Source organism: Chlamydotis macqueenii, chromosome 21, assembly GCF_036417535.1.
Source record: "Chlamydotis macqueenii isolate bChlMac1 chromosome 21, bChlMac1.mat, whole genome shotgun sequence".
In the NCBI taxonomy this organism is placed as follows: Eukaryota; Metazoa; Chordata; class Aves; order Otidiformes; family Otididae; genus Chlamydotis; species Chlamydotis macqueenii.
Window position 1 is genome coordinate 5,178,045 of NC_141576.1, and position 18,425 is coordinate 5,196,469.

An 18,425-nucleotide genomic window follows, 5' to 3' on the forward strand; every position below is an offset into this window, starting at 1 on the left:
GCTTTGCCCTACCCAAGGGACCCGCTTTCTTCAAGAACCAGCACGACACTCCTGTTGCTATAGGAACAGGGCTGTAATCACCAAGGTCTTAGTATAACTCACATATCGTGCTTACGAGCTGCACAGCTTCCATTTGCAGATTTGCCAGAGCAGCGACTTAAGCAAGCCAAGTGCTAGCCTACCATTTAGATATGCAAGTAACTGGGAAACAGGAAATAAGGTTTTTATGCAGGACATGCTTCTGGGCATACAACTTCCTGAAAGACATTTTGCTTGTATTAAAAAAATATGTGAGAAAGCCTTAATTTCATCATTTCAAGCTCAAGAAACCTAATGAGTCTGAGCTGCGTTAGTTCTTGCTGCAATGCAGGGAAGACGACTAATATGCTAATATCTCAAAACAGCTCATGATTACATCCCCTCTCTAGCATACACACTGGTTGAACAGAAATGCTTTTGGGTTCCTCAGTTATTCTTAGAGCCATAAAACAAACAAACAAAAAAAACCAAACCACCCACAGATGTCAGCTCAAAAGCTCCTTGAGTAAAGAAGAATGCCCTGTAGTTTGCACTTTCATAAAGGTGTGAATAACATTACAGCAATGATTGAAAAATAAAATGGTTATCAAAAAATGTGAGCATGACCTTAATATTTAGTCTCTTAATTAATACTAAATTTAAGTATTAAATACTTCAGCTTGGAGTTTTATAACCCAGGAGGGCTACTGAGATCTCATCCCCTCTGCTAGCAGTTCACCTTTCAACGGATAATGAAGTAATTTTAACACATCAGATAAGCCTCAAACCTGTCACGGATGCAACACGACTGTCTGGATCAGTTGAAGAAGAGAATGTGTGAATTGGCCCAAGTATTAATAAAAATAGACAAAATATCAAGCTATGAACAGAATTCATACATCTGAATTGTGTAAATGCTCCTTGCTCTTGGTGGATTGTAGCCCATGTTAGGGAAACAGCAGCTCTAGAGAAGTGTAACAAAGTCAAGACACTAAGCACTTCCTGGGATTCTGGAGTATACCGAAAAGAAAGGGTAAACAGAGCTGGAATTAAAAAAAAAAACACCAAAACAAATCCACAAAAAAACAAAACACCAAACCCACCTATTTCAAGACTGAAGTACATGTTCTGGTCATGCAAGATCCCTTCACAGATCTGTTGCTCTAATACATGTTGCAGCTAGGAATGTAAATAGTTTAGAACACATACTAGGAAGACAGTATTCAATTAGAAAAAGTATATGAATTAGACAGTATATCAATTAGAAAGCAGATATCAATTTGATATCTGCTACAGCACATTAGAGAGCCCTGGACATGTGTCACTATTACCTGATTTACACAAAGATATTCAGCAATGCAATCAGAATAACTTTGAGCTTCCAGTCAGAAAAACAAGATTCACTCAACAGTGCACAATGGAGATGCTTCAAGGTTGAAGGTGTTCCAAATGTACATTTCAAATATTAAAGGAGATCGGGAAACAATCCTGAAAGACAGTAATTTTGTACGTCTGAACTGATTAAATCCTTTTGAAAGCAAGATGGGAAATAAAAAGATCAAAAGTTTAATTTCTCCTCTTCCTATAAAAATAAGTACAAGGGGAGTCAGACTGAGGGGAGTCAGACTTCAGGCTTGCTTAAAAACTACAGAGGTATTCTAAGATGCTTCTTGATCAAAATTAGTAAGAAACTTCTCTTGCTGAACCCTAAGACAGCAAGCAGAGTATCTAAATGTCAGAGATATTGTTATTAATAGTGGCTCACTGAAGGTTTATGGCACAAGCACTTGAATTCAGCAGGGACAAGTGTAAAATTTCTTGAATGCACTGTCACATTGCTGCAAATATGTATTGGACACATAGGTTGCAGTGACTCCCTGTGGTCAAACAGACTCAACAAAGAAGCTGACAGGCCTTTGTCAGAAACCATCGTAGGGAGCACCAGACAGTGATAAGCTCAGCAGTCCTACCTCAAGTAATTACTATGAGGCCACCAGCCAGATGTTCTAAGATAATATTTAATGGATGCACAACAAAGAAAAACATAAAAATTGTAACAGAGACTGCAATACACTTACAAAATTCTAGACCATCCATCCTCTACATTTTTCTCCAAAAAAAAAAAAAAAAACAACTAAAACCAAAACCAAACCAAAACAAAATAACCTTCCTGTAATTCTGGAGCCAGACTACAGAATTTTTAAGTGACACACAAAAATTTACACGTCTATAACAAAGCTTTTAGAGTGCTAAGACCAAGAATGTCATTCCCTTTTTTGGAACGAAACGGGGGCATAAAATCAGCTTTGTGTTTTGTGTGCCTGCTGGAGGAAAATGACTCTAAAACAGGTCTGGGACAAGTTAGGCTGAGAGCAATCTGTCCTACTATTGGAAAAGATGATTGTGAAATCCACTAACAGGCCAACTCATAAATAAAGTACCTTTTAGTTGTTGTGTAAGGCAAGTTGCATAAAGGAAAAAAAAAAAACCCTCCAGAGGAGATTCAATGAAAACAGCAGAAAAGGAAGAAACTTCCTTTAAGCAATGCTAAAGAACACAAAACATTTTAAGTACCTCAACGCGTGGACTTAGGATGCGGTTTTTCAGCGCAAGATAATGCCATCTAGTGGAGACAGAATCTCCCTTAAGATGGTAAATTGGACACCTACGCAATTTGTGTTCTCTGTTTCCAAGACTTTCATCATCAACCCTTCCTGTTCTACACCAGCAGGATACAGAAGAAGGTACAGACAGATGGCAATGACTGCTGCTGCGTGAGCCACCACACCTAAGAGCACAGAGGAAAATTATCATAACTGACTGCTACAGATCTGGAGAGATTTCTAAGGAAATTAAAGTACTGAGCAATAAATTACAGTTGTTTATGTCTATACAGATACTACAGTTTCACCTTTCTCCAAAGGAATCAAGGTTTGGCTAGGTTTCCTCATTTTCATTTGTTCTTCACGCTATTCACTACTTAATTTGGAGAGACGGCACATCAGAATATGAAATGAACCAACATCCTTCCCAATTCTCTAAATATTTAACCTTTTTCTTTCTTAGTTCTTTTTTCCCCTACCATGAAAAAATCTTAATGGTCAGACCACCAGATTAATCATAATTTGGGAGGATCGAAGGTGGATTGTTGGGCAGAATCTCCCAGGAAAGACAGAGTGTCTCAGACTGGATCAAAGCAAGCATCAACAGGGAGGACTTCACTTCCCTACAGACAAAGTTTTAAGAATCTTCAAGCACTTTAAGAAAATGATGACAGAAAAATCAGCTAGCATCTGTTCAAATATGGTACAAAGACAACTTTTTAAAAAACATATTAAGCTCTTGTATTTCCTGTATTGTGTGATTAGTGAGTCTAGAAGTAAATTGAACTGTTTATCTCTCTTTTGATTACTTTTTAAAGTTATGTTAAAATTCAAATTTTTTTGAGTCTCCAAAGCCCTCTGCAAAGTGAGAAAATATAATTTTACAGCTAATAAAACCAGACAGTTTAGACAAGAAAGTTAGACCGAGCTGTGCAGGAGCAGAGCTGTACAAATTATCTGTCTCGTCTGCTTGGACTTCTGTTCCTACTATCTCCTCTTTGGCCAAGCACAGGTAATTCAGCATACATTTTCATTGTGAGAAATGTAACTGCTTCAGGGATAATGCTGAAAAATGCCAACTGCAACTAAGACAGTCTTTCTTAACTGAAGAAGTCTCCCCAGTTTTTTATGAGAAATTGGCAAAATTTCACTTTAGACTGGCAGAAAAGTTTAAGAATTCTGAGCCAAAATATACAAGTATATCTACCTCCATCAATCCCCCAGCTATGTGAGGAATGAACACACAGGCTTAAAACTGAAGAACAAGTTTGTGCAGGTTGTGTTTCTAATGGTTTTCTAAGTGTCTTAGATCTATATTAAATTTTTGCTGAAGTCTTACAATTTTCCTTCAATACCAAATCCTATATTACGAATGTGATCTGGCATGAAGCCTACAAATGGAAGGAAAAAAAAATCAGAAAGAAACATTCAGGTTCAAAAGAGATTAGTAGATTCAGAGTAGTGCCACACAATTGTTTACCAAGACTTCTGGAAAGAATTCACAAAAGCAGCACGTACCTCAGCCTCTCAATGGGAATCTAAACAAACCAAAGCAGATTTGCAAACCTATTTCATGTCTACAGCCCTTGTCTGGGAATTAATTATGTTGTGGAAATTAAAGAAATGCAATGAGAAACAAATTCCTCCTATTGCTAAACTTTCTCTCTTACTCTGTTGAGATAGTAACATTGTACTTCACTTCCACTTGCCACCCCCAAACTTGTTTATTTTTAAGCACAGATGTCCAGCTTAACAAGAAATATAAAAATTGAGATGAAAGTAATCTTACGCAGAGGATCTATCCTGAATACAGTAAGACACATGCAGAACCAGAGGGACTTACTGCATACCTGAATTTAACTTCACCTACAGCAAAAATCAAATCAGGTTAAAATTTATTTCTATTTAACGTATTACATAGAGTAGGAAGCAATATATGTGCCTCCAGTTCACAGGACTTTGGCCATCAATGTTTTGAGTTATCATGGAGAATAAGATGTTTAATTACGCTTTTCACCCTAACGAATCTTAGGTATATCCAAGACTGACTTAACTTGTTAAAATAAAACCACCTGTTGAACAGTACACTCTAGTTCTCTTCCAAAGATTAGAGCAGGCAATGACTTGCACATCCCAGATTGCAGGATGGGTTTAAGTTTCTGACATTTTATTACAGAAATACAGGAACCTAAATTTGGTATTTTCTGAGACTGTTCTCACAGATTAGATAAACACAAGGCAAACAAATCCAGTACTCACCCTGATCAATTGAGTGTTGAGGAAGCTGGCTAAGTTGGCTATTCACTACACCTGCATATGTGCGCAAGAATTCCTCTTCACTAGCAGTCAGCTGGAAATGTACAAAGAGTCAGTCAGCAAAAAGGAAAATGAAGATATTATCTCCGACTTCCCAATAAGAAACACCACAGTTGCCTCTATTCTACTTTTCAACAGTTTAATCTGTTATTTGTGCAAACGATACCATCAGCAAGGACACAGCAGCAAACTGGTACATCCTGTATTCATGGAGAGATCCAAGTTGCCTTAAAACAGTTGCTTTATTTTTCTGGTTTTCCAGTAATGAAAAACTTCACTGCATATACAGAAATTATCAAATGCTCAGATTCAGTTTCAGGCATCACAAGCCTGAATTAAGCAAAAGTTAATTCTGTTTAACTGCAGATAATGGTTAAAGCAATGACGGCTAAAGCAATTCCGCAATAAAACCAGATGATCACCTCCCCATCTCAGTAAGAACTATTCCAGTTACTACAAAACTATGTCTGGAAAGCCACAAAATCTGGGCTATGACAGTGCATCTTACATTTGATCCCATCTTCCTCAGCATGAGTAGGACTCTCACTTTCTGCTGAATATACATCTCCTCCGGACTCTTTCCGGGGACGCCCTCACGGTTCATTCCCCTCCTGCCAGCTCCTGGATTTCCTGAAGACATAAGATCAGAAAAAGACAAACTAAAAATAGGTAATGGGGTAAAACAGCGAAGTTTCATTTCCAAACTACCTATTTTTTTTTTGCCAGTGGGCAGACCACTTAATAGCCTGGGAGAGTAAGGTATCACATGCTTCATCAGAGAAATTCTTAAAAATCTGAACAGCAAAATAGGGCTGCACATATGTGACTCAAACATTCAAAGAGGCTGATGTTCACATCCCTACCAGCTCATTATCTGTTGTTACATTACTGCAGGAGCAGAGAAGGACAATTCTAACAACTAGATGAAAGAATCACACTGACAGAAGACCCCGTGGTTTTGGTTTTTTCCCCATAAATAAGCACAACCAACATGAAAACAGGATGCAGCATGCATAGCTGTCAAGCCTGCAATGGCTAAATGAAAGCTGGATCAAATCTAAACTCTCAAGCCTTTCTCCTCTCTCTTTTTTTCTTCTTTATATCATGTAAAGATGGTCACTGCACATTTGTAAAAGTTAATAAAATTTGTAAAATGGTTTTGGACAGAAAGAAGAGCTATTAAGTCAACAATAGTAAAAACCTTAACTTCAAATTTAGAAAATAATAGTGCTTCAAACAACAGACTCGTACAGCAGCGTAACAAACCTCTTACAAGCACCGTGTGTTGGAGAAATGTAACGCCCGCTAAGGAATCTGTGGACGGAGGTGTGAGCAGCCACTCTTCCACATGCACAGCTCACAGAAGTAGCTCCAGAACAGCTCTCCAATTAGTTTTCATTCACAGAACTGGTCCGGTTGTATACTAAGCTATAAATCTGCTTTCCTGGACTTTAGTAACCAAGGGAATACAGTGGACATGAGGCATGCTTAGTGAAGACTATCACAGCAAGTTCAAACAGTTTTCCACATAATGTTTTCCTGTAGTCATTACCAACCTCTCCTCCCACTTTATTTTCATTATTACTTTTAAGGGAAAGTAATCTGGGTGTGGAAACAGTTTAAAATTACACATAGGCACTCCTGAGTGAGTCAGAAGTAATGCAAACTTAAGCAGCAGCTGCTGGGATAGGCTTTACAACCCACATTACTTAGCGTGAAAGTAACAGTAGTAAAAAGTGGAGAAAGCCGTATCACCAGTCCTGCTTCAATAACTTTCCAGTGGGAAGATCTGCATGGCACTGATTTGCTATAGACGGTTCTGCTTGGAAACTTGCAGCCTGTAAATGTGCAAGGGGATCATATTATTTTGCTATAATCAGCAAACGGCTTTCTGAAGGGGGAGTTTGTCAGGATACCAAGTAAGTCTGAAAGGTTGTGACTGGCACTTAATACTATACTAATTCATACTTTTTTCTTTTTTTTTCTTTTTTTTTTGATGTTGTTACTTGAAGAGGGAAGGTGCTGTACTAGTAGCCAAAGAAATCGATTTAGAAAAGAAAAAGCGTAACAGCAAAATCCTGAACTGTGGTAGCACACCTATTGTTTAAAAATGGAACAAATTCTCTGGGATATCTATCAATAGGTGGCACCACACACAAGCACCAGGAAAATACCACGGCTGCCCCCATGCCAGATAGGAGGACCACATTTCAGCATTGCTCTACACATCAGAGATTCCACGAGATTTGTAGTCTATACATGTCATTATCCACTGTTTTCCATCATAATAGTCTTCCAGCTGTTTATTCATTTTTCAAACTTTAACAAGGGGTGATCAAAATTCCTGTCTAAACCTGGTTCTTCCGAAGTAAACTTCAGTCAAGATGGATTTACCATGGAGCTACCTATTTAACAGGAAGGATAAAAATACTAAAGCTTGCCCTTTCAGCAAATGCTTTAAAAAGTTTGTAAGCAACACGGGAGAAAAAGCACTTGACATGGCTCAAAGGCCATTAAAATATATGTATAAAGAGGTTAAATTAAGATTATGGAGCAACACTGCTTTGCTCTTCATACACCACACAATTATTTTGGGTGATAGCCTCAGCCACCACAGCTTTCCCTACTTGATGACATCAAAGTAGAAAGACTTAAGACAGTATTGAGACCCCAGCATGAAAAAATTTAACCTCTGTTCCTGTTACACAATGCTTTTGTAAGACACACTTAGGGATGACAATACCACCAAGCATATATTACATCAGGAAATTTCCACAACCATTTACAAAGCAAGTCTGTGCCCAGAATACAGCACGATCCATCTTTACAAATGAAGGACTGAAAAACCTTATCAAAGTACTTACCAACTTTGGTTTCTCAAGGAAGCTACAGTAATATGCTATATTCAGGAGCATTTCCCTAACCCTACAATTCTTTCTGGCACATAGATGAAGTCATCATCCCCCCACCCTCAACCAGTAAAACATCAGGGATTTCTCTGCCAACATACCTGCTTCTAAAAACCACAGAAGATCAGATAACCCACGTGTTCAGTCCTGATTAATGAGCGTAGCTGGAAAAAATGTGCGAGGAAACTGCCCTGTGAAAACAAATGAGCAAAGCATTACAGAAATAGACAAAGCTGAAAACCAGAGAGACTCTTCATTCAACATGCTTTGAATCACAGCCTGCTTTAGAACACGGTCTAGCCACAATTCATAAAACTGTAGGCTTCTCTGGAGTTTGTAAACCCTTCATATTTTTAAAGAATAAGTTTTCTAAAGGTCAAGTCATTCTTCATCTGCAAGATTTACACCCTGACCATACCAATGATATTCCCAATCACTTGAGAATGGAATGCATTCAAGCTTTGCATTCTTTAAGACCTTTTCAGCATAAAATACAACTCCCTGGAAAAAAAAAAAAAACAAAACAAAACAATAAATGTCATGACACGTAATTTCTTCCAGTAAAAGAAAAAATAGGCACAGTTTACCAAAGATTTTAGGTAAACTAGGGAGAAATGTAAAGCATGCTGATTTTGACCAAAATTATTGTTTTCAACTATGCCTATGTTATCTGAATATAGCAATTATGAAGACTGGCACTTGAAAGATGGGCTGGAAAACCCTTTGCAGAGAATTTTTCAGACCAACCTCACCATTCAGTCACCAACAGCTAACAGTTACAGACTTTTTTTTTTTTAAGATTGGTAACATATTTCTGAACATATTTTACAACTGGCACTGGGTACCAGGACATGGTAAGAGCTTTTAACTCTTCCTATCCATCACATTAGCCTCTAAGACAAGCAGCTCAATCTCACAAATGACGTGACAGCTCAAGCCCTCTGTGATGAGCAATGCAGGCAAGTGCCTGCTACTCTGGACAGCATCACTGCTAGAATCACGTAACTAACAGCTTAAGTTGCTGTGCTTAATTAAGAGTTTCTGACTAGGGAAGATATGCATACCTGCACCATTTGTTAATAAAGTACAGCTTAAGTTTACCAAACTTTTTTTTTTTTGGTAGTCAACAGGCAAAGGCAGATCTAGACTAATTCCATTTCTCTCACGGCTGGTTCACCACCCCATGCAGAAGTCATCATGAGCAGGGAAACAAGAGAGGAGTAGCTAGAGCTACTCAACTGTTCCATACGCCAGGTTTATCAGAGAAACGCTGAATCCAAAATACCTGCCAGCTTCACCCACAGGTTCTCTACAGTGCCTCTTACTAACAAGTGTTGGAAGCAGCTGAGCTTTATCAATGGCTTAAAAGAATAATTTCAGCTCTCAAGAGGAGAGAAATTGCCTGCTCTGAAAAGATTATTTAAGCCCTACCTCACTAATTAGTTCCCACTGTTCTTGCCCTCTAAATACGCAATGCAGTCCCAAGAAAGATTATCTACAGCACTGACAACAGGGCCATTTGCAGTAACTAATTGCTGTTCTCATTCCTATGAGCTTCAAAGACATATTCCCACCACCACTGTACAAATACTCACCACACAACCCCTTCCTAAAGAAAAGGCTTAGAGAATGGATAGTAACCACTTCTGAGACATGCTTCTGTCCTACTGGCAGCAACAGCATATTTATAGCTACCATTAAAATTCCCCACGCACACCCCAAATTGCAAATAATAGTCATCTATGCATTTGTTATCTTTAATACCAACTACAAATGAAAACAGAAAGATCACATGTTTTCCTAACCCTATAAATTCAGAGGAATTTGGCTGAGAACCGTAACAGCCTCCACAGACAGGCCGTATTCATTGCCAGCCAGAAGGCTTATCTCATAGACAGTTTCACTTCCAAGCTAAGGTCTAGTCCCTCTACCAGTCAGTAGCAGCACCCAGAATATGCTGGTTTTGTTTGATCGCAACCTCACCACGCTCACAACAAATACATGGGGGGAACACCAAGCTGACACACCAGAACATGAGAACTTCTCTGTTAAACCGTAAGGCACATCCTCTGAATAACAGGCACGTTTCCTGCTAAAGTCTCCAAAAATGACTGGAGCAAATAAAATAAATCAGGTTTTATTACTTTTTCTTAAAAGCATGAGAACAAAGTAAGACTAAAAGTTCTGGTGACCAGTCCAAGGCCACACACAGGTTCTCCTGCCAACTTGTTCCTATCTGTTCTAAATGGCAGCTCACACTTCCACGTTTTCAACTACACATCAACATTTCTACATTCATCTCTAACGAACCCTAAGAAATAAGATCTAAAAATATTTTGCAACTGTGTATTTTGGGTGTGGGAGGGAAGAAGAGCAAAATATGAGAAAGAGTTTAGCAAAACAGCTGAGGAACAGCTGAATCACTACTAGCACAAGTTCTGCTCACAGCCTTAAGAGTCCCAATAGACCCGTGTGCTACATGATGATCCATCCCTGAAGGATTTTCCAGGTCAAATAATTTCTTGCCTCACTTGCAACTACCAGCTCTGAATTCTGCTTCTTGGCTCACCTACATCCACCTTCTACTCCTGCAAGGTCAGAACATTGTTTATTTTGCCTGTGCTCAGCTACAATTTTTTGTCCCTCTGTCTAAACAAGTGGTGACTGCTTCACTTAGTCTACTAATGCTGCAGGACTCGGGTAGGTCTGGACCACTTGACCCTCACAGAAGCCTCTCTATGCTCACGCAGGTACTACAAACAGCTGCTTGAGCTCCTGACACCAATCAGCACTTCTACCATGGAAAGCAAGATTCGGGTTTTCTCCTGGTTACGAGGTTCTGTCAAATCATAGAATCATAGAATTCATAGGATTCAAAGCCTAACTCATGCCACGTACTCCCACAAGTATGACGGAAAAAACAACCAAACCAAACAACTAGACAGTTTCCAACTTAGGTGTCACTAGGCAAGAACATAAAACCATTTCTCAAACTTACAATCAAAATTCTTCTTGCCCCAATGGGCTTAGGTTCCCAGCCAGGATAAAACTATGCAAGGTCCTTTACCATGGAAATGAAATGAAAGTTATTCCAAGCACAAAACCTTCAGTTTCATTTCATCCTTATTGCTCTGTCCTAAGCAATTCTACTTCTTTACAATGGTTTACAGTTGGGTCAGGGCTTGCTACAAATAGTATTTTTTAACATACAGAAAACTGTGAAAGCAGTGAAGTAATGTTTACAAGTTCACAGATGTCCATATAGGAGATGGAAAAAGGTCCAAGTCTTCGCTTTAGGTTCTATCGCTTAGACATCATGCTGCCTCCCCAAACACCAGTAGGTTAAATGAGTTTTTAAGCTAAAATGTATGGCACATTAACTTCGAAGAAACATGTTTTGAAAGTACATGTCACTGAATTACAACAGCATAAGGAAATGGAACTGACATCAGGGTGCAACAGGCAAAATACAGGATGTATTTGAATGTCAGCTGATCAGCAAAGATTAAAACAAATACTGCATATCCTGTACATCATAAACTTTTATCAACAGCACTAACGAATCCTAGTGTTTAAAGTTAAAATACAGAATTAATTTATTTACCTGTTGTCGCCCAATATATTATATTGCATATGGGAAACATTTCCTGAAAGATAACATTTCAATCTGTATTTTCAGCACTAAAGCCAGACAGGGAAATCGAAAAACAGGAACAGTCACATACTGGACTGAAGGAATCCCCACAGCGTTAACAGAACTCGACGGGAAAGCCGTTCATTCAAAAGAATGAATAGCCAGAGCTGTTCAGAAGCCCAGTTACACATTCCCTGATACTTACTGACCTAAGCAAAGAAATTCCGGCGTCTCAGCTGCATTTCTGGTAGTCATATCCTAGCACTAAAGGAAGAAATGCCAAGGGCTGATGAGGCCATGCAGAATGTACTGCCCTATCAAGTCTGGAACGAGTCTCTCCAGGTAAGGGCGAGGCAGATCTGCCAAACCAACAGGAAAGCCTGCGCTGCCAACACCTTATCTATTTTGCAGCTGAGCACGGTTCTGTTCTCCAATGCCATTATTCAATTCCTTTCTCACAAAAAAGACTAACCTGTGCATTTCAAAAGCTGTAGTTTTAGTCTGAAAAGATCACATTCTTCCCTAAACCATGTTAAAAGACTAAATCCTACAAGCTTGTCCTGCTGCATCCAACACACTGCAAATGGACATAATTGGGTCACCCAATTTTCCCTTGTTTGGCAGGCACAGGGAATGAAATTTAGTTCTCATTTATATTTAATATGATTCACAAGACAGAATAATAAATGAGAAAGATCTATATATTGCAGCCAAAACTGCCAGCCCAGCTTTGGCAAAGCAATGAATTTGGGTTTAAAAGCATTCTCTCCCTTTCCCAACCAGTCAGCGAGGTTGGTCAGTAAACAAACAGAAAAGCTGTCCTGCTCCTCAGCGCTTCATTCCCCGTGCTGCCTGCAGAAGGGCTGGGTCAGGAATGCCCTCTGCTCTGCAAGGCCCAACATGTGGACGGGGCAGAGTCAAGCACGCCTGACATCCCCGGTCCGATCCCTGTTTGTCTGCCTACCAAATCGATCTCTTCGGCTGTGGAAAGAGTACGAGCAATTCTGTCCCCTTGGGAAAAGAACTGCAAATATCACCTTCACATAATACATAGTAGATTGAAGTTATACTTTCTAGGAAGGCAGTAAGTTAGAGATGAGAGTAAACTGGACGTGGTTTTGGAACCAGAAGACGTAGGTATGTCTACATTGAAAAGCAGTTGGGCTACTTCAGAAGTATGTTACCAAAGTAGAAGGGGATTAGGTATTTTTAACTTTTCCACCAGCATTAAGAGATGCTTCCCTACCTCTCCACACTGTTACTTGTCCCGAAAAGTTTATAATGAATGTAAAACTTAAAAATTCCCCAAAATGAACTAAAAGACTATACCAGCCTTCTCTTCAGTTACTGACCCTGGGCACAATGGTACAGTATGTAATGAAAAAATATTGCCTTTTCAGTTAGTCCCCCTTTTTTTTTCCTAACTAGATTTAGAACATCAGTTACTGTGTTTTCACTTTAAAAAAGTGTAGACAGGAGAAATCTGCACGCAAACTCAGTTTAACTAGTCTGTTTTACAGACAGATAGAAACAGCTCCTCAGGAAACTCAAGCTCATCGGCAAGAGCTGTTTTGACTCAGCGCTTTCAGTAGAGGAGGATTCCAGCACGCAGCAACTGAAAATTACAGATTCCTAACTGTATTTCCCTCACTTTCCCCTATCCTCTTATGAATTCAAAACCTGGAAGGGCTTCTCTGCTGGACAATGCCACAGATGGACAGATGGGTTCATAGTAAAGCACTTCTAAACTACTCTGACTCCCCTCCCATCATCCCTTTTTTTAAAAAACAAAACCCCAAAAAATTCACATCCCAACACAAAAAGACACTAAAAAATTTTACGTTTGTAAATTTTGCATAGGCAAACTACTTAAGTATCCCATTTAATTTAAAAAATAGGCTTACTTAATGCAATGAGAAATCAACACGAGCTTTTGTTCCTTCAGATTACATATTCCCATCAACACTGTAATCCTCTGTAATGCTCAGGTTCCTGACACTCACATTTTACTGGCATAGGAAAAAACAAATCAAAACTGAGGAATTTGCACAGCCTACATTAAGGAGGGGAAAAAAAAAAAAAGAAAGAAAAAAGCAGTAAGTTGTCAGTAAATGTGAGTAATATTTTTACATATTCGGTCTTAATAATTTAGGGTACTTACAGCGGCCATCTGGCAAGCTCTTTAAAATGTAAGCCACAGCTGACTACCTCTGTAGTATCTTGTATCATTTCCAGTTACAGTCAAAAGAAATCCAATAGGAGTTTGTTCACCTACAATTTAATTTTTCTTCAATCTGGCTGATTCTGTTCAAGGCAGCTAAAAAACCTCAATTAATGGGATAGGATTATAAAAGCTCAGATAAGGAGTTATGGTGAATAAAACTCTCCGCTGCAGGTTTCCTTTGCACTACACAAATTGAGTTAACAGCCAGCACGAAGAGGCTCCTTTAACTCTATGATATCATTATCCAAGGTTAAGCTATTAGCCTCCACAGTTATATTATTGAGTACTTCAGTGGTTAAAACACGGTCATACTGGGAAGCTTGTAAGTGCAAGGTGATGCTGCACCTTTACGCCTTGTTAATTTTCAAATGACATTTTACAGAGAACAGCTAGAGCCCTAACCCCTTCCAAGCTGGAGCCTGAAACCTGAAGTCAGGAACCAGAGTCTGCAGAATTCTGCTGCAAATTTTCCTCTAATTCAGCCTGACTCATGACCTTCAGTCACAGGCAGCTGGAGACTGGATTAATTTCCATCTCCAGAGGGATATGACAGTGAAGAATTCATAACAGCTACCTATTTATAGTTGAACAGTAAGAGTTGAAATATTTAATATGGGGTGGTTTTTTTTTTTTTCTTTGTTTCTATGTTCAGTATTCTCTTTTAGCTGACTTTAGAATCTGAAGCCCAGTGTCAGATTTTGCTCAGTTTACAGATGGAACTCTAGTGGTAGGTTCTCATCTCTTAAATGTTAGATTTAAATTTTTAACAAAACAGTACAGTCCTCTCTCTTGAAGAGAGAGAGAAAACAGCCCAAAAAACTGCCATTTAGACACGAAAAAAAAATCTACAAAAACAAGCAGGGTTGGTTTTTTCCAGTGCTGCATCACCTTTCAGAGCTTCAAAAAGCACTTCAAAGGTAGTAATGAAATGCATTCAAAAAATCTTCCCTATGTACTAAACCAGTTCTTACATCAATGTTCAAGATAACTGTAAAAAAAAAAAAAAAAAAGAAAAAGGAATCCTACCATTATAATCCCAATTTTTATGAAACTAATGCTTGCCTCCTGACCTTCAGGCACACACAAACTACATTTTTTTTTTCCTGTACCACAGCAGCAATCTTTCAAAGAGAAGACATCTATCATGTGTCATGCAGTTAAAAGAGGTAGCACAGGTTTTTAGGTAGTTCACATCAGTCAACTTGAAATCTCTGAAATAAAATGTAGTAACAGCAACAAAACCTTAAAAAAAGGCTTTCATTTCACACAGGTATTCACACTTCAAAGACGAATTTGTCAGAAATTCTTTAAAAAGTGACAACCCTTAGCTACAGCAGTTTATACACAAATTCTGTCTCGGTCAAAGAAATAATTCTAAAAGAATGTTAAAATACCTTACTCAATATGATCTTCAACAGCTGGATTGATGAGTGCTGCTCTTGTCCCAATCATTAGCATCTCTGACAGAGGCTCACACACCTCTTCCTCTCTTTATAACAAAGCTACCAATCTTCTAGAGAGGAAATTAAGCACTAATGACAGATAGCCAGTGATTTTAACTACCAGTTATCCCACACAAAAGAATTACTGCTGTAAAAAGAAGTGTTACACATTCATCATCAAAACAAAACTGTATGTCAGTGCTTTCTACGAATCTCTTTGTAAATATTCTGTCTTGTCAGAAACAGAAAATGAAGTTTCCAGCACAGAGACATTTCAAACTTGAGATGCCTTTTCTTGTTCTCAAGAAATTAATTTTATTTTCATAGTTTGATCTTAATTGGAATCACAAACCAGTGAAAAACCAAAGCACCAATAATAAGTAAAGATTTTATCAGCAGCTTACAAGAATCAACAAATTATTTTCAATTTATCTATCCCATTTCATACGGCAGGCACGCTATACACGTTGTACAAATATGAACCCATATAACACCTCGACCTATCATCGTTTTGGACTATTAATTATCAACACCAACAACAGAGCCTCCCGCAGCACGTCTAATCTATGAACCAAGGCCAACACACAAACACGCACAAGGAAGATCAAGACCATTAATTATGGTCACTTCATTTTCTTCTAGTGTTAATCAGCTTTATGACCAAAGTCACGTTTTCAAAGGAGCTCTGCAAGAAGTGAGAACGCTGGATTCTCAATCCTCTGAAGACTTATAGATCAACAGCATTAAAACTGAGTTTTACTGAAAATTGCCATTTATATTACAGAAATCAAATTCAACAGGCCAAAAAAAAAAAAACCTTAATACATGGGACAAACATCGTACACTCAAGAAGCATAAACCCTGATCAAGAATTAGTTGACTGTAGAAGCAAGAAACTGGTTCATTTTTCATAATGAACCTCAAATAAGCCTACCATGCCTACACAATAGAGTACAACTCAAAACTGACGCAAGTATATGGCCAAGGTGTAGGATGTTTTTCCTGCTTTCTTCAGTAATTCTCAAGTGGCTTGAAACGGAACAGGAAACAGAAATACGCATGAACAAGCACATAGTCAGAATCACCAGCAGTGCTAATGGAGAATGTTTCCAACCAGTTTCATTAATACTGTATTTGTACTCTGATTTTTGAAATTAAACTATGTCTAGTGCAAAAATGTGATGTTTCAGTCAACTTTAACAAAAAGGCAAGCGACACTATTAACAAATCACAAACCATTACAGAACAGCCTAAAATCAGAACATGCAAAATCCCAGTAAGTATCTGTAAGCAGTTAAAATAACAACATTTAATTTCAATTTACAAGCATGCAGCAGAAGCCACCAAAACCCAGAAGCACCATATTTGGATTCGAGCTGCCTGTGGTCTAGTGACCAACTTCTCAGCAGCTTACGCACGCCGCGTTGTTCTGTTTAACCAGAAGTGGCAGACATCATGAGTACTGCCTCCTGAAAGGAATTCTCTCCACTACTCCGCTCACTGAAGCACCATTATATTTATAGGCGTTTCGTCGGTACTCATCAACGTTCTATCTTTCACCAGATGCCCAGCATATTAGAGATAGCTTTCAATTTAAAATGTGACCTATGCTGCCCTGTAATTTACACTGACATCTGAACATCATTAACGCCAAATCATATACATTTTACACTGACAAGGCCTGCAAATCCTTTTACAGTAGAGAGATTACGGCTAACTAGATTTTTTTAAAAGCAATTAAAAACATGAGCTGTTATTAGGTTGGTGACTACTTAGCGTTTTAATATTTTGCAATACTGTATCAAAGCATTAGGACTAGAGACTCTTAGATTAATAGTTCCTGACTACCAAGATTGCCTAACCATTAGACAACAACATGAAATATTGTTCTGGCCTCATACATCAACAAAATTTGCTATAAAATAGTGATAAATATACCTCTTATGACACCTACTTATCCTGCCTCTTTAGAAAAAAAGAAAAAAAAAAATTCTGCACTCCTTTCTTCATGGATGCTCTACATAACCCAAAAAGCAAAGAAGTCATTTCAGTTTTGAATCAATGTATGGTTAAGTTTCTTAAATCCTTTAAAGAGTTATTTTATTAATAAACTTGCCAAAACTTTAACTAAGAATTAATGGCTATTTGTCTAATACGAATATATTCCTTGATCATCTTTTTTGCACTAACCACAACACAAAACCTTTGCCGCCTCAGTGATTCATTAACATCATTAATATTACTGGATAATATGGGCAAGAGACCCCTGCTCCTTGGACTTTCATAAGATAATACTCCTCAAGAACTTGCCTTGGTAGCGTTTCATAAACTTGTCACAATAGTTGTTCTAATGATAGAGAAGTGTGCCAGTTCCTCTCTCCTCCGAAGAACTTATTAAAAACAAAAAGCACAAAAGGATTTTTGTTACCTTCTTTAGGTCACCAAACAATACCATGCTGCAAAGATGTCTGATGGAGAGAGGAGGAAGGAAAAACATCCTGGCCAACTTTAAGAGTGGACTTTCAACATTCACAAGTCTAAAACAAATTCCTCATTACACACCAATTTTACCGCAGACATTTGGCTTTCCATAAGTTTTTGTAAAGTGGGATTACAAGGAAGGAAATCTTGCCTTCAAGAGACTTCCTATTTCTCAGGAAAAGGGATGCAATTTCCTTCCTCCCCAGCCACAATTTTGAATGCTACCTTAATTATATTAGCCCTGAACTGTGACATAAACCTGTATGAGGTCATTGGTTTGACAGCAGACATCTCCCTTTAGCGCTACTGTACAAACACACACACACGGGCTGGAGAGGAATTAACTGACTACAGGGTTTTTTAAGGGTTATATCAAGTCCCAGTCAGTGCTGGGACTGATTAATTTCAGAGTACAAGGAAAACTGGAAGAATCATAGGCAAAAGTGAGAACGGACATATAGTTAATTTATCAACGAAAAGAAGCAGCTTATAGCAGTTATGGCAAAAATGGCAGCTACCAAGAAAAGAACAATGAAACAGATTAAAAACAACACTGTATGTCTGCACACACACTATTACACATACAGAATTTTATTTCAGGATTAAAGTATATTTTGTAAGAGCTTATGAACTAAGAATCATGACACCGAAACGTTAAGAAAACCGCTGCAAACAGTTTTATGTGAATTGTGAAAGGTTTATTTTGCAGAGTCCTCTGTAGCTGCTGACCAAGTTTGCTGTGATAAAAGTTCTGTTTAAAAAAACTTGATATTTCTGACCTCTAAAGTTAAGCAAAAC

At 38.3% G+C, this 18,425-nt stretch overlaps 1 protein-coding gene across 1 annotated transcript in view; it reads right to left on the bottom strand.

Annotated features, from left to right (window-relative positions):
* The window catches only part of CTNNBIP1 (catenin beta interacting protein 1), a 28,159-nt gene that overhangs the window by 8,335 nt on the left and 1,399 nt on the right, over window positions 1-18,425 (bottom strand). The window contains exons 2-4 of the mRNA XM_010122254.2: window positions 7,948-8,037; window positions 5,446-5,567; window positions 4,881-4,971 (exon numbers count right to left, since the gene is read on the bottom strand). Of these exons, the coding sequence (XP_010120556.1) occupies window positions 4,881-4,971; window positions 5,446-5,541 (187 nt within the window). The 5' untranslated portion in view covers window positions 5,542-5,567; window positions 7,948-8,037. The remainder of the gene's footprint in view (window positions 1-4,880; window positions 4,972-5,445; window positions 5,568-7,947; window positions 8,038-18,425) is intronic.